The following is a 10,947-nucleotide window of genomic DNA, read 5'->3' on the forward strand; positions in this document are numbered from 1 at the left end:
TTAATCAAGATGAATACCAAGCACATGGGGACAAGGCACCCACTCACAGTCACTGATGATGCGATGCTTAGAGTTCTGTTAGTTGAGGTTTCTCCTGTTTGTTAAAATTCTCTTGAGGTTAAAATTTTATAGTCTGCCTAAATTAGAAGACTGTGGTGTTAGGGAATTTATTAAAAGGCAATGCCCTAATAACCTGTGAACTTTCACATTCCCCGTTAAGTAGAAGGGATTTTAGTTAGCCAGTCAAAGCTATTTCACTAACTGATTTTGAAATTAACTTAAAATTATTATTAATAGAAGTGGCTGACATGTCTTGACCAGCTTTCCTGATGTTCGTTTTCATAATAAATTATATGCAAGAAAGATGTAGAATCTCTAATAAGACTAGCAAGGAAGGGGGAGAATGAATTTAAAGCTTCACTTGTGTATAGTGAAAACGAACACAAAAATAATTTAAGAAAGTCTTTTAGTGCTCATAATTTACCCATTATGAAGCACAAATGAAAAAACAAAAGCAAGACTTCAATTCTAGGAAGAGGAGCTTTCAACGTTTTTAGTCAGCTCATCAGCAATTCCCAACTAGCCTGGTCATCCTAGACAAGTATCAGCTGAAGCATTCACTGCTGAACAAAAAAATGAGTAAGACAGTAACTTCTGACCTTTGGAATACAGAAACATTAAAACTGCACCCTGAGGAAAGACAAATTAAGGAAGAACAATGAATGACCTTGCTCTGGCCTTTGATAAAGACACGGTTACAGTTCAGGATTAGAGTAATTTCTTCTGAACCCATGACAAGCAGCTGAAAAGCTGGAGGGCAACCTAATTTCTGAAAATCTGATGATCTCATCTGCTCCAAGTCATTTCTAAAGGGTGATATGGCTTTAAATTCACATTATTTTTTCTCCTCAATAACTCCTATGTAGAAAAGCCCTAAAATGTCTTCTTACTGCAAAATTATTATTTGCTGCTGACAACATATTCCTCTACGAAACTATTCTTCCCTTCTTGGTGGCATGGTAAGAGAACACCATAAGAGAGAAGAAAAGGCTGTCATAGTTAAAGCAAAGAACCCCCATGTGCAGAAGAACATCACATCTCAGTTACTTACCAAGCCCAGACCCAGTCTGAGAGGGAATATTTCCCATGAAGAATGGAACCATTGTTGGTTATTACCTGTGACTTACCAATGACAGAGCAGACACAGATTTTGAAAGAATTTAGGGTTTCTGCAGAGCACAGAGAAAACCTACACAGTTTAGAGTTTTTCAGCCTGAAATTGCTGGCCTCCAGAATCCACAGCAAAAAGTCCAAAGTCTGTCCAAAACCTTACATAACTTCATTCTAGAAATTCTTTAACATCTACAATGAAGACAAACTCTGCACAGCAGATGCCAACTCTTAGAGCCTCCCCTCCTACAGGTTTGTGGAAAATATCCGTCTAGCTTCCCCTTCGTGTTCCAAATATCCAAACATACACCTCTCAGCTCTGTTTCACACTCAGTGTTATTTTGGTGGGCAGTGGCAGCAGCAGGGATTTGTTGCTCCTGCTCAGCCTGGCAGGAGCATGTGCCCATTAGTCAGGTGACTGCTGCCATACACAGACAAGGGCTGCTTTACTTTCCAGGGGCAAACACTGGCATCTGAAGAGCAAATACCTTCATTGCACAAGCTTTCTGCAACAGCAGTCCAAGTGACTCAGTCAGAGGTACACATCTCTGTCTGACAGAGCCAAGGGAACACAGCACCCTCACTCACATCACAGGTCGACAGGCCTCTGAACACGAACAATGAAGCTGGAAGTGTTATTTTTCTGCCTTTAAAAACACAAGGCAAAAAGAAAGCTCACAGACAGATAAGCTAGAGAAACAAGGCAACACATATGAACCAAAATTACAAAAAGCACTGTTAACGCTACCTCTGCTTCAACAGGAATATTCAAGGAAGTCAAACTACATTCATGTGCAATCAAGCGCCAAGGCTCTGCAGTCAAATACCAGCTATATGGTTTCACCAATATGACATCGAAAGTGCCACTCCCCTCTTCCTATGAGGAAAAGGACTTACAACAGGACAAAGTAAGGAAGCGCTGTAAGGTCCTATTCCAATTTATGTATTCAATGCAAAGCAGCCCAGGATTGGACTGTCTCAATGGCATTATAGGATAACAGGAAAAAAAAAGTCAGCAACTGCTGGCAAAAAGAAAGCAGGAACTGTGGGCTGACAAGTATCAGGGTTTAGTCCTGTTTCCACAAGCATGATTATTCTTTTGTCTACATTTCATGTTTGACCCTCTTTCTTTCCATAATTTCCAGCCTGTGTTGGCTATGAACTTATCTGAGTCACAGGCAGTATTTTAAGAGATCAAAGTCCTCATCTTTGCATGCTGTTTCGGGACACTGCCAAGGAATACTGGGTGAGCATCCTGGTCCCACAGAGGCAGTTTTCCTAAGACTATAAGAGCATATTCTTGGCTAAAGCATTTAACTTGGTAATTCACTGAGTACTTCCAAAGTTTTTGTTTAAGTATCCAGACTAAAGGACAATGCTGCCATTTGCACAAGCTACTTGGATTTATTTATTAATTTTAAGGACATGTCTGAGGGTAAGCAATTAGATCTACTTGTGTTTTGTTTGTGGGTTTTTTTAAACTGAAAAATATCTTCTGTTTACTACTATTTCAGAACAACATGATGCTCCAGAGCTGAAAAGATGTATTTTTCCAGATTCATCGTGGAACTTACTAAACCACTGATTTTAAGCTCAGAGCCTATAGGCCTCAGAATTCCCAGAATTATTTCTCAAAAGTGTTCAGAAAAATAATTAAGAATTACAAATTTCAGCATTCTTAAATTTACTGTAAAAGCTCTTAACTCCTTCAGTAGGAAGTCCATCAGGGGTCTACAAATTAAAATACATTAAAGAACTCTGGTATTTATCTATTTTTAAGACACCAGTAACTAAACATCACACCACAAAGTCTGATAAGCTATACATACAACTCTTTCCATCTTCCCCTATATGAAGATCTCAAAAGTTTCACTGAGCCTTCCAAGGCAAATTCTTAATACTCTTTCATCCTGAGCCTGAAAATGACCAAGTGAACACAATGTTTAACCAGGTTAAATTGCAAACTTAGTCAGAGATCAAACTGTAAACAGACGAGACCTAAAAAACAGATGTTATTGCTCCAGAGGGACTCCAGTCCCACTGGGCTAACACTTGGAAAAAGCAAACAGAGGTTTTGCTTAATGCAAACAATACACATGAAGCGCTATCTTGCAGAAGTAATTATATTAACTGCTCCAGTTAAAATAACAAAGATATTTGAGAACACAAAACTTTATCTATGTCAGAAATAAGGAGCAACTATCTCATTCAAGTTGGAAACAACTATTCTGAGTTCAGTTACACACCTACTAATTCTCTCACCCAAGAGGAAAGGAAATTAGAGCCTCTAAAATGGCGACGTGTCAGTGAGAAGTGCCTTGATATTCCTAGTGGAAAAACACAGGTAATTTATTGCCTATAAAACACGGGAAGTTAGAAACTGTGTGTACACAGAGGCAGGAAAGAAGGAATGGGAAATAATGTGTCATAATACAAATATTTTTAACCCACAGTGTTTGCTACCTAGTAGAATTATGCCTGTTAACTCCCAGGCTGCTCTTCCAAGGGCGCTCAGAGGACAGACTGGCTAGATGGATTGTAGTTTGCCGGGCTGAAAGGCAAATAGCAGAAGATGGGATTGCTTCAGCTCCCACTGAATCTAAATACCATCCCATTGCACCAAACATTATACCTAATAACTTTATTATTAATAATCTGAAAACATCTCCCCGTATGTTTTACCCACAGCCTACACAAAGACGACAATCGCTATTGGCACAGTGCCTCCCAGGCACCTTCCCTTCCCCGTTGTTAAAAAGACTTTGCAAAAATCAAGGCATTCAGCCACAGCTCCAGTAAAGAGCCCAGAGCAATTTCCTTCGGACAACTTCACTCTACACAGTATGTAGCCACCTTCCTCTAAAAAAAAAGAAAATTGGGTTTTGGTTTGCTTTTGGGGTTGCTTTTGTTTTGTTTTTTTTTTAAATAGGCAGAATACTCTGCTACCTTCCCTCTGTTGGTAAGCCTTCAGAATGCCTACTTTGTGCCTCTCCCAAAACTCATGCTTCTTGCTATGCCCATCAGCAATAATTCTGTTAAGGTCTTCACAACAGCACATTGAACAGGCATCTTCTCGGACTGAACTGCACAGAAGCTGATGTCGGCCTTCTAAGTTAAATCGCAAAAGCTGAGTAGAGGTGTTGATACAGATACCCATGCATAGAATGTCTGGTTTAGTGTCAGAGTGAATGTTGTGGTCATTAGAAGAGCAAGAACACCCAGCAACTGCAAATGACACTTAAAAACACTTAAATATGAGCTCAATTGCATGTGCTTTGCAGTTTGGATGCAGCTAAAGAAGGGAAGGTCTTAGAGTTATAACTAACATTTCTTCTCTACCCCAAGCTTGCTCTGTGGTTTGATTAAGACACAACGTAACTTGGAGGGAAGATGAAGATGTCAGCAGCTGATTAGGTATTTTTACCTTCCCTCCACTAAGAATTATTTTGGAAAAAAAACCAAACAAAAGCAAGTTAGCTATTTCAAAGTAATCGGTAAGGAAGCTGTTGTTAGCATCCAGACTTCTGTGCTGTATCTGAGAGTTAAGGACCCCATTCCTAATAACGCGTGTTACAGCCCAGCATTGTTAGTTCAGGTTTTCTGCAGAAAATAGCACAATGTCTGCATCAGCTGCATTCATGTTTTTAAAGGTTATAAATGTGGTATCATTAAAGGTAGGTGATTGTCTCTCTTAAGGGACAGCTAGTTATGGATATGAAAGAAGTAAAGGACTAAGAGACCAAGGATTGTTGGTTAGCACCACTGAAATCAAATGTCACACATGAACAAACAACTACCTTTTTTTCTTGAAAGATTTCCCCCACCCAGTTGAAGTAAATGGTAGGATTTGTCTTCACTTAGAAGTTCCATCAACTTTCAGATGGAAATATTCTTAGCTAAATGAGTAGCAGCACATCTTTATGCATCAATAGTTTACATACTCATACCCACCTCATTTATTTGTCCTCCCAAACAGAAGTATGCTATACCAGATCAAGGATTTATATGCAGTGATGCAAGTACTCTAAAAGCCTTCATCACATTTACAAGGAAAGCAACACCATACTTCAGCATAAGCATGTTCTGAGTAAGATACAATGCACAAAAAGACGTGGGAATACAAAGCTTTCCTCAAGAAGAACATTTCGGTCCCTACTTCTTTTGTTTGTACTCATGCCACATTTGAAACCTCTCTCCCACAGAAGTGGCTGCACATGTCTGACACACATTCTGCATCTGCTTTATTGAGAATCAGAGGGACTTGAAACTCTTCTCCCACAGACATACAAAAAAACCCCTGAACACTGAGGTAATCAAACTCAAAAAAGGTTACACAGAAATTCTGAAAATCCTTTTTGCACCTGCCACATTGCTCACTTACTTACAGACACTTGTAGCTGAATTGTGTCTAAGTTACAGCACAAGTAACTTTGGATAAACACCATACCTATCATGATGCCCCTGTAACAACTGCAGCACAATACGCCATCAGTTGTAATGCAATTTGTGTAGTATGCCCCTCCTTCCTTAATTTTAAATTGTTCATTATATTTCCAATTTGTTTCGCTTTTCCTGCTCAGATAAAGTCTGAATAGCATACATCGTCAAGGACTGGGAATAAGCTGTTCAATGTCGGATCAAATCTGGCTAGTTCAAAGAACAGTTTAAGAGATTAATGCAAATGTAAATATTAAAAGAAGATTCACTGACAAAGTATTTCATGACTGTCATTGCAACTACAGCGTGATGTCTCATGCCATTAAAAGAGGTAGAGTATGTACAGGGTGTAGATAAGAAATGTCAAGAAACAATTAAGCAAGGCTACATAGGGGATCACATCTGCATCCTGTCTGAAGACACACACTATTTCTTCTGAATTATTTCTAGAGATTTGGAATGTGGAAGCCTGCCTTACTTAAGCCACATGCCCCAGAATGAGCTTTCCCTCAAAACATTTGTGCAGATGGGACGATTAAAGACCATCTTTCTGCACTGGAATATTGTAATGACAGAAGTCATACAAGATATTGTTGTCAAAGGTAAAGTGATGCTAGCAACACCACTCATTACAGCTGCACTGCATCACAAATAGTTTGTTTCAAGGCAAAGGTATAATTCAAGCAACTTGATAAAACTATCTTAACTGTTTTTACATCCTCCTTTCTGTTAGTAAGGAGTTCCCAAGATGGATGGAACAGCCACCCTTGGTAATTATCCATATTGCTGGGCAATGCACATTACTCAAATTAAGGCAAAGCCTTTTCAGCTGCGCAAACAAGAACTCCCTTTTAAACTTAAACATGTTTTTAAAAGCCTTTCAGTAGAAATACAGTAAGAGGACATTTCCATTCTCAGTCTGGACTTGGGCAATCCTGTGGCTCGGATTCACTGGCAAAGGGCAGACTCGTTCAACCACATATTTTGAATCACAAGAGACAAAGAAACTTTTCATTTTTAAATATGTTTGTGTGCTCTTAAGTGTCTGATCAAGGTGTGGGATTTTGTCTCACGTTGCTACACACACTCAACAAACACCAAGACTATTCTTTAATAATACTTCAACATAATTTCTTCAAAAGATTGCGACAACCAGTAATCAACAGGTATCAAGTACTCACTTTTAGCTCAAAATAAACTCCTAAGTATTTTAAGTGTTGTCAGCTCCCTTTGTTTCTTCCTCACTTTTTTAAAGGTATACTAGAAATGCAGGATTAATCCAGCCTCAAATTCACATCATTAGTCAATCTTCACGTTCTTCAGGTAAGTCCGGTCTTTGTGTAATTCCAGATAATTTGGAAATTTTTTTCTCTACAGTAGCTGTTGTCAGTCCATTATAAAGTTAGCAACCACTGCTACAGAATATACCTAAAGATCTTCCAAATTCCTGTTAAGCTGGTAGTGGATAAGCCAGGCATACCTTAATACAGTAACAGCTCAGCAGGTTAACAAATAACAGCAGCAGGTAGCAGAGGAATAACAGAAATCAGGGAAGATGAAAGAAGGAGCCTGCAAGACTTATACTTAATCTAGTTTTACACTGATAACATAGAAGAACATTTTTCTAATTGCAAGCAACCTGGAGGTTTTTGTCAGAATTGTCAGTAAGCTCATTCCACATATTAAGAACTAGTTCACTCAAGCCCACGTGAAAATGGACTCGTGCACCCCTATACACAGAATTGTTTGGTAGAGTTTGCCTCAAAGAAGCTAAACCATGTCTGTAATTAGAATTCAGAGACCAGATACATTAGCATATCAGTAAGACTACATGGTGGAAGTAGCTTACTGTAGAAATTTATATTTAAAAAAACCCCACTAAAATGAGGGGAAGTACTTATAAAGTATGAAACTCAAAGAGATTAGTAACATGCAGAGATGAAAAAGCACAAAAGCCCACAAAGAAAGCAAGTGCACCTGCTGGGAATCTCACTGGGAAGGGAAAGCACAGAGTCTAAACTCTGGATATTGGCAACAAAGATGAAGGGACTTGACACAGCAGACAAATATTTTTCACACATCAGGTATTCTTATCTTTAAGAATGTAAAAATATGTTTTATACCTACAGGCCAATATGAAAATATAGGCCAACTGAGGGAGCACATGGAAAGGGACAAGGAAACTAGCAATAAAATGGAATAATCAGTCTGTGGCACAGCCAGTGACATAGACTACCAGGAGTTCTCATTCTGCTGCCATATGCTGCATCTAATCCACTAAAGGAGCCCACGACTACCTAGATCTACACCACACACACAAGATACATTACTTACCTTCAGGTCCATCCTCCAAAGGCTGGACCAGACAAAACACTAACACCAGTTGTGAAATCTGCCTTCAGTCTTGCTCTCGCACATCCCAGTGACACATTACGTAACTTGGCACCAATAAAGGAACACAAAAAGCAATCAACCACCCAAGCAGAAACCAGCTGAAAAAGTCCACATCTATTCATGAACTGAAAGACAACAAGCTTCACATCTAAATTCTTTACAGACGCCTTTGCCTGCATGATCTGAAGAAAACCTACCAGTCAGAGGACTATCCTCATTGGTACAGTTCAAGAATTAAAGATAACATGAGAAGAAAAAAAAGCAGACCTGCAAACCTGCTATCTTTCCTTCTTTAGTTATTCTGAATTAGTTCCACGATTTGCAAAGATCCTTCTGTTTACTTCTCCCATGAGAAATGCAAGTTAATCCATTAAAAACAAAACAAACGAACACAAACATTACAGAACAGCTGACCCATGCTACTTAAAATTCTGAAAACACAGAGCACTTGTCAGGGTTTGCAGTACATTCCAGAACACGACCAGCACTGGAAGAAAAAGTAACTATTGCTTCCTTGATTCCTAATCTTCAGTGAACATATACATTTTCTAGCTAGCCAGCCAGCCAGCCGAACAAGCTCTAAGCAATGTCTAATATTAAGGAATTAAATAGCTAAATCAGTAAAAAAAAAAAAAAAAAAGAAAAAAAAAACCAGTACAAGGAAATAGAACCCTACAAAGCTTTTGCTGATTATCATTGTAACTTTACAACCAAGTATAGAGTTCCCATCCAACAGGACTGGGCATCTGAAATTTCTTTGGTCATCTCATAAAGCTTCTTAATATTTCGGTCAGTCTAGGGGAACTAGGGTTTGCCAGGAGAAGACATCTTCAGTCTCACAGCTCATGACTGGAAGTTCTTGATTACTACAAAATATGGGTCAGCAGAGGTGGGAGGACAGTTAAGTTCCCCTCTTCCTTCCTGCAACCATTAAACTTCCACAGTGGAAGTAACCCAGCACTTGTCAACCTAGCTGAATTCATGACAATGAAGATTTTGATGCTAACATGGAGTAAACCAGACTTTTGCCACATTCAAACCATACTTCAGTCCTAGGCCTGACTGTGAAGGTGTACTTATTATTCTTGTCTTCCTTCCTTCCTTCCTGTCCTCACAAAGATGAAGCAAAACTGAAAGGCAACAAACATGGCTGCAGAGCACATCACTTGCTCATGCAATCTCTGAAACTCTCTCCAAAGAGAGTCTCTTCTAGAGCACTGGAAGAGTGCTCTCTTCTAGCACTCTACTGTTACTTTGGACTCCACTTTTATCACAAAATTTAAGAGAGTTCCAGATTTGTATCTCCCAAACCTGACTACCCAAAATGTAGGGCTTCATCCAAATAACTAATGGAGACACTGTCCCTGTATTCCAAGAGTTAAGTCGAGGCTAATCAAAGCACCATAAGCAGTCAACACCTGTCAGCTGGTTACATGAGAGCTTCTGCACACAGAGGTCTCAGTGGCCACCTGTCACTTTATCAGTGACAATCAAACCACACGCAACCTAGAAATCCCCAGTCTAGGCCATTAACTCCAGGTTGCGCAGGATTCCCAGCAGAGCTTCTCACAGAAGTCAATGTTGTCCAGTCCAGGTCATGGAAGCCTCGGTTGAACTTCACCCAGCCCTTCACCTGACCAGCTCCTAATATGTTCCACGAGTGACACAAGGTGTAACCACTCAGGCAATGCGGCACAGAGAGCATCAGCTGCTTGCCCCAAATACACTCTGCAGAACTGAGCACTGCCTTTGGGCAGAGGTCACCTGTGTCCCAGGAGCGCAGCACGATACTGCAGGACAGACCCAGAGGGGAAGACTTGTTACTGCCACCAGCAGCCCTCAGCAGAAGCCCTCCCACACCAGCCTTCGCACCAGGCAGCACTCACCGCATGGACATCCACCCAACACCTTGGGAACAGCTGTCCACTGCACCCAGAGCATTGCCCTCCCGGCACTGCTTCCCCCTCGGGACAAGAGCGGGCGGGAAGGGCGGCCTCTCACCTGGAGGAGCACGGCCAGCAGAACGCACAGGTACACTTGATAAGGGCCCATCTGCCCCACCAGCGGGAATGCCTCCTCCACCTCCATCCCGCTCCCCGCCCGCCGCGCAGCTCCTACGAGCGGCCGCCGAGCAGTGCATACCCGGGGCGAGACGGGGCGCGGAGCGGCGGCCGGGCCCTCGCGGAGCTGGAGCAGAAGGAGAGGAAGGAGGAGGAGGAGAAAGAGGAGGGAAGGGCGGGAGGCGAGATGCGGTGCTCATGCGCAGGTTCCGGGGAGAGCAGCCGGGATGCGGCCGCCTCCCTCCTTCCCGGGCGGCCGCTGGGGAAGCGGAAACGCACTCGACCTTAGCGCAGGCGCACGGCCCGGGATTAAATTATTTGGGATGGGGCTGTGTGAGGAGCCGTGCGCAGAGCGGTTGGGATGGGGCTGTGTGAGAGCGCTGTCAGCGAGGCAGCGCCGAGGTGCCTCGGGCAGGGTCCCTTACAGTGAGCGGGCTGGGCACTGGGGAGGTGCGTGCCAGGTGCGCGGGGCGATGCGCCTGCTCAGGTCACACCTGGTCACAGTTCTTGGGAAGGGGAAAGGGCAGAGAGGTGCTATGTCTGGACCCTCGGTTAGACCAAGGCAGCAGGCTGGCCCTGCGGGCTGGGCGAGAAGCCTGCGCTGGGTCCGTGCTGGCGAGGTGTTCGGGTTTTATGGCATTGTCCATGCAGCAGCTGGGCTCTCATCGTCAGGTTTCATCCATCAAGCACAGTGGAGTTACAGTGTGCGCTCAGCGGGTTTGCACCGTACTACTGAACAGGGTTATTAGCCCTGTGTCTGGGAAGCTGTACCCACATAGTGCACGCTGCTTAAGTTCTGTCAGTTCACAGAGGACGCCAAAATGCTGACACACCTCAGCTGTGGAATATTCTGTAATGATACTTCATCTCCTACCTGCCGATAGTT

At 42.2% G+C, this 10,947-nt stretch overlaps 1 protein-coding gene across 4 annotated transcripts in view; it reads right to left on the bottom strand.

The window, feature by feature from the left end:
• The window catches only part of SLC22A15 (solute carrier family 22 member 15), a 45,510-nt gene extending 35,196 nt beyond the window's left edge, over positions 1–10,314 (bottom strand). For 2 of the 4 annotated variants that reach the window (XR_001861251.1, XM_008631743.2), the window contains exon 1: positions 10,003–10,313. Coding sequence is in view for 2 of the 4 variants with exons in the window: in XM_008631743.2 (XP_008629965.2) it covers positions 10,003–10,089 (87 nt within the window). In the remaining 2 variants the exon portion in view is untranslated. Of the gene's footprint in view, positions 1–10,002 lie in introns of all 4 variants that reach the window. The other 2 variants (XR_001861252.1, XM_017731902.1) reach the window with 2 other exon arrangements.
• Between the last annotated feature and the right edge of the window lie 633 nt (positions 10,315–10,947).

This window comes from Corvus brachyrhynchos, unplaced genomic scaffold (assembly GCF_000691975.1).
Source record: "Corvus brachyrhynchos isolate BGI_N302 unplaced genomic scaffold, ASM69197v1 scaffold3, whole genome shotgun sequence".
Classification (NCBI taxonomy): domain Eukaryota; kingdom Metazoa; phylum Chordata; class Aves; order Passeriformes; family Corvidae; genus Corvus; species Corvus brachyrhynchos.